The 4,079-nt window shown below is 37.6% G+C and overlaps 1 protein-coding gene across 1 annotated transcript in view; it reads right to left on the bottom strand.

Annotated features, from left to right (window-relative positions):
• Positions 1-4,079, bottom strand: part of DGKB (diacylglycerol kinase, beta 90kDa) — a 329,129-nt gene that overhangs the window by 203,495 nt on the left and 121,555 nt on the right. The window contains exon 20 of the mRNA XM_009326094.1: positions 1,923-2,083. Within this exon, the coding sequence (XP_009324369.1) occupies positions 1,923-2,083 (161 nt within the window). The remainder of the gene's footprint in view (positions 1-1,922; positions 2,084-4,079) is intronic.

Below are 4,079 nucleotides of genomic sequence, written 5' to 3'. Positions count from 1 at the left end.
GCTTGTAGAACGCTTCATCGGCCTCTTCATCCTGGTTGGGTGGTCTATAACAGACTCCCAGCAGGATATCTGCCTCGTTGGCCTTCCCCCTCATCCTTACCCATAAACACTCAACCGTATCATCATCACAATCGTTGAGCTCTATACAATCGAAACACTCCCTAACATACAGAGCCACCCCACCACCTCTCCTTCCTCTCCTGTCCCTTCTGAAGAGTCTATAGCCATCCATTGCAACACTCCAATCATGAGAGTCACGATGTGACATGTGAGTCAGTATGTGGTGGTACCCTACATTTTAGAAACCATTTAAGTTGCACTGTATTAATATATAGGTGTAAAATCTCTTCCCTCCTCCCTCTCACTTCTTGCTTGCTTCCTTAGTATAACACATTTATTTTCTTTCTTCATCTGTGAGCTTTAGCATCGATATTCCCTTTTGACAAAGTCACTGAATATGTCCCCCTGTACTGGGCATTTTCTGTTATCATGGTATTTTTCTCCTGTAACCAAAGATTTTCCTTTGCACTTTCTCTCCTGTTTATGAACTTAATTTTGCCCTGGTTTTGGTGCATATACTTTGCATTTATGTACTTTTATATACTAATTTCTGTTATTTCTGTTGCATCTAGTTGTTCTCTGCACTTGCTTTGAAAAACAGAGGCTAAAATCCAAACTATACAAGAAAAAAACCCCTCAACAACAATTTATTACTTAAATATCTTAACCTTGGGGAGATCTGATTAATTGTTTTTTCAGCATTTAGGACTACACAGTACAGGAAGCCAAGTGATGTTTTTAAGGAATAGACTGTCTCTGCATGTTGCTGATAGGCACTGTATCAAAATTACACAACTGCAATTAATATGTAAAAATTCATCGACCACTTAAAGTTGGGGCAGAACCTTGTTAATGCTGAAGCACAGTGATCTAATAAACTAAGCACACATCCTTGATTTCCTTGGATTTGCAATGTTGCATGTGGTACTTCCTCGAAACTTTTCTGTAGCATTTTGAAATACCGGATTGAAGAATTAGACATCCTGTAAAAGTGGTTTTGATTTTTATAAAAATAAATATACAAATTCATGTAACGTATGTGGAACAAGTTCATTTTAGAACAGCCAGTGCTAGCTATTGGAGGGCGTGTTCCCAAGTTAAGCAGACTTCATTTGTGTCTAAGTTAAAAATCTTATTTATGAACTATTCAATCTGTGAAATTTGGACCTCATCATGGTCCCCCTTCTGCTTGTGTTTGAAAGCATATCCAAAGCAAAAGGCTGAAAAGTCAGACTGACATACCTAATTCCCTTCATATATGCAGAGTGGATAGCAGATATAATGAGAAACCATAGAGAAGCACAAGCTGGAGATGCAGTTCCTAGGACATGAACAGCTTCTTAAACCCCTTTTCCTCATAATTCATTCTAACTGTAAATATCCCCATAAGACAGAACGAAGAAATACTTTTTATATACTTTTAAAATATTATTTTATTATTTAAAATCTCCCTGAAGAAATAAAGAATGCTACTGTTCTTTTAAACAGTTCTGATTATGTGAATACTAACGGAAAAGGTTACTTAAGAGTTCTTATTAAGTGATTAGTTTTCCTTTATATTTTTATAGGAGCTTCATAATGACAATCTAAATTTAGTGCTATGGCTGCTCATAAACCATTAGGAACAACACAAATATCTTCTTTATAGATGGGAAGGTAGAAGGTCCTGAAAAATAATTCTGGTTTGAATGCGTGGAAGTAAATTTATGTAAATTGCTGTCAGTCATCTATGTATTCATTTCACTAGCAAAATAACATTGTAAATGATCTGTAGCCAACAATTCTTCACTTGAAGACATGCAATGCAAATATTTATACAAAACAGAAAAAGAAAATCACTTAAGGATAAGCATAAGTCTTACCACGCCAATAGAAAAGTAGTTATTGATGATGTTGTAAGGCACTGGGTCTCCTTTCTCATCTTTATCATTGGGTATTACTTCAAATTTCCACCTGTCTAGCAAAATCTCTGAGCTGTTCTCAATGTCTTTTAAGATCTTCATCAAATTCTCACCTTCATAACCTAGCAAAACATGAAAACAATTAATCAAACATAATAAAGTTTCATTCCATTTTCTTTCTCTTTCTAGATGACTGGAAAAATGAAAACTATGCATATAAGACCTGAAAAGCAGGATTGTGTTTGAAGTACTGACAATTTCCCAGCACCTGTTGTTAAAATGAGTACAAATACAAAGCTGATTTCTGCACTCAGCTAAATTAATGTAAACATAGATTAATTCTATAGATTTCACTGGGCATCAGATTTATACTGGAGAAAATAATTGGATCTTTGAAACTTGCCAATCCCTTGAATTTTCCAAATGATTATAGCAGTTATCCAAAAAGCTAAGGTGGTATTTTGCAAAATGTTCTTGCTATGAAATTTATCTTAATATTTAAATTCCTTTGATTTCAAAATTTATTGAAAAAAGACATACAGTAGATTTGTCTGATTAAAGGCTGACAAGAGACTGAAAGGTTAAAAGCTGTCTACTATTTTTTGTTGATTGTTTCAATGTGGTTTAGCATAACGAATCCAAAATTTGAAATCCATAAGTGATGACTTATCAGCAGAACTAATATTTTTCCATCTTTCAACAACTTCTTTTATGAGCCTCATCCTGCTCTGTAGAGAGATCTTAGTCGATAAGAAGCACTCATGTCGTTAGGTAATTAATCAGTAGTAGTAGTTCACTACACTGAATACTAAACTCAGTAGGAAACTTGTGTATACTCAGGAGTGTGTAAACAACATACAGTACGCGTGTGTGCACGCATAGAAAGTGTGGGGATTTTACTAAGTGACATTACCAACTCTGAATACTATTCAGACCAAATGACTTTGTAATAGATAACTAAGATCTGTGGATTCATTCCCTCTTCAAATCAGAAATAAATTTTCATATTCAAGTGATATGTAATGTAATTCCTGGGTCATTAAGAGTTTTAGCAAGCAAAGCCATTCAAAGCCTCCCTGCTCAAAACCCATTGTTGATGTATTTCTTTATGGTTGTATAGTATGTTTTTGTTACTGCCAACCACCACATAACAGCAGCATGCACAATTCCATTTGTCTGCATCCTTGAGATCACTCACCAGCAATTTAGTTTCTGGAAGCCCTGTCTCCTCTCCCATCTATGGAAGTTCCAGATAACCTGTGTTACGGCATTGTCTACCACAAAGCAACTGGGCAAAGAATGATGAAAGCCAGAATATTTTCATACTGTCTTTTTCTACTTTAGTTGAGATGGAATCACTGAAAACAGAAGGCAAATAAATAGAAGTGAATGGAAGGACAGGTCCTGACTAATGTAATCAAACCAGAGAGCTTTGGCTGGAACTCAGGAAAAAAAGGAGAGTTTATGACTTTTGGAAGAAGGGACAGGCAACTCAGGAGGACTACAAGGATGTCATGAGGTTATGCAGGGAGAAAATTAGAAGGGCCAAAGCCCAACTAGAATGTAATCTGGCTACTGCTTTAAAAGACAATAAAAAATGTTTCTATAAATACATTAGCAACAAAAGGAGGGTTAAGGAGAATCTCCATCCTTTATTGGATGCAGGGGGAAAAATAGTGACAAAGGAGGAAGAAAAGGCTGAGGTACTTAATGCCTTCTTTGCCTCAGTCTTTAACAGGCAGACCAGTTGTTCTCCGGGAACCCAGCCCACGGAGCCGGAAGACAGGGACGGGGAGAAGAACAAAGCCCCCATAATCCAAGGGGAAATGGTTAGCAACCTGCTACAGCACTTAGGCATGCACAAGTCTATGGGGCCAGATGGGATCCACCCAAGGGTACTGAGGGAGCTGTCGGAAGCCCTCACCAAACCACTTTCCATCATTTATAGCAGTCCTGGCTAACCGGGGAGGTCCCAGTTGACTGGAGGTTTGCCAATGTGACACCCATCTACAAGAAGGGCCAGAAAGAGGATCCGGGGAACTACAGGCCTGTCAGCCTGACCTCAGTGCCGGGGAAGGTTATGGAGCAGATCATCTTGAGTGCCATCACGCAGCACAT

This window comes from Pygoscelis adeliae, unplaced genomic scaffold (assembly GCF_000699105.1).
Source record: "Pygoscelis adeliae isolate BGI_AS28 unplaced genomic scaffold, ASM69910v1 Scaffold15, whole genome shotgun sequence".
NCBI lineage: Eukaryota > Metazoa > Chordata > Aves > Sphenisciformes > Spheniscidae > Pygoscelis > Pygoscelis adeliae.
The sequence above is the reverse complement of the archived record's forward strand: the minus strand, read 5'-3'. Positions and strand labels throughout refer to the sequence as shown.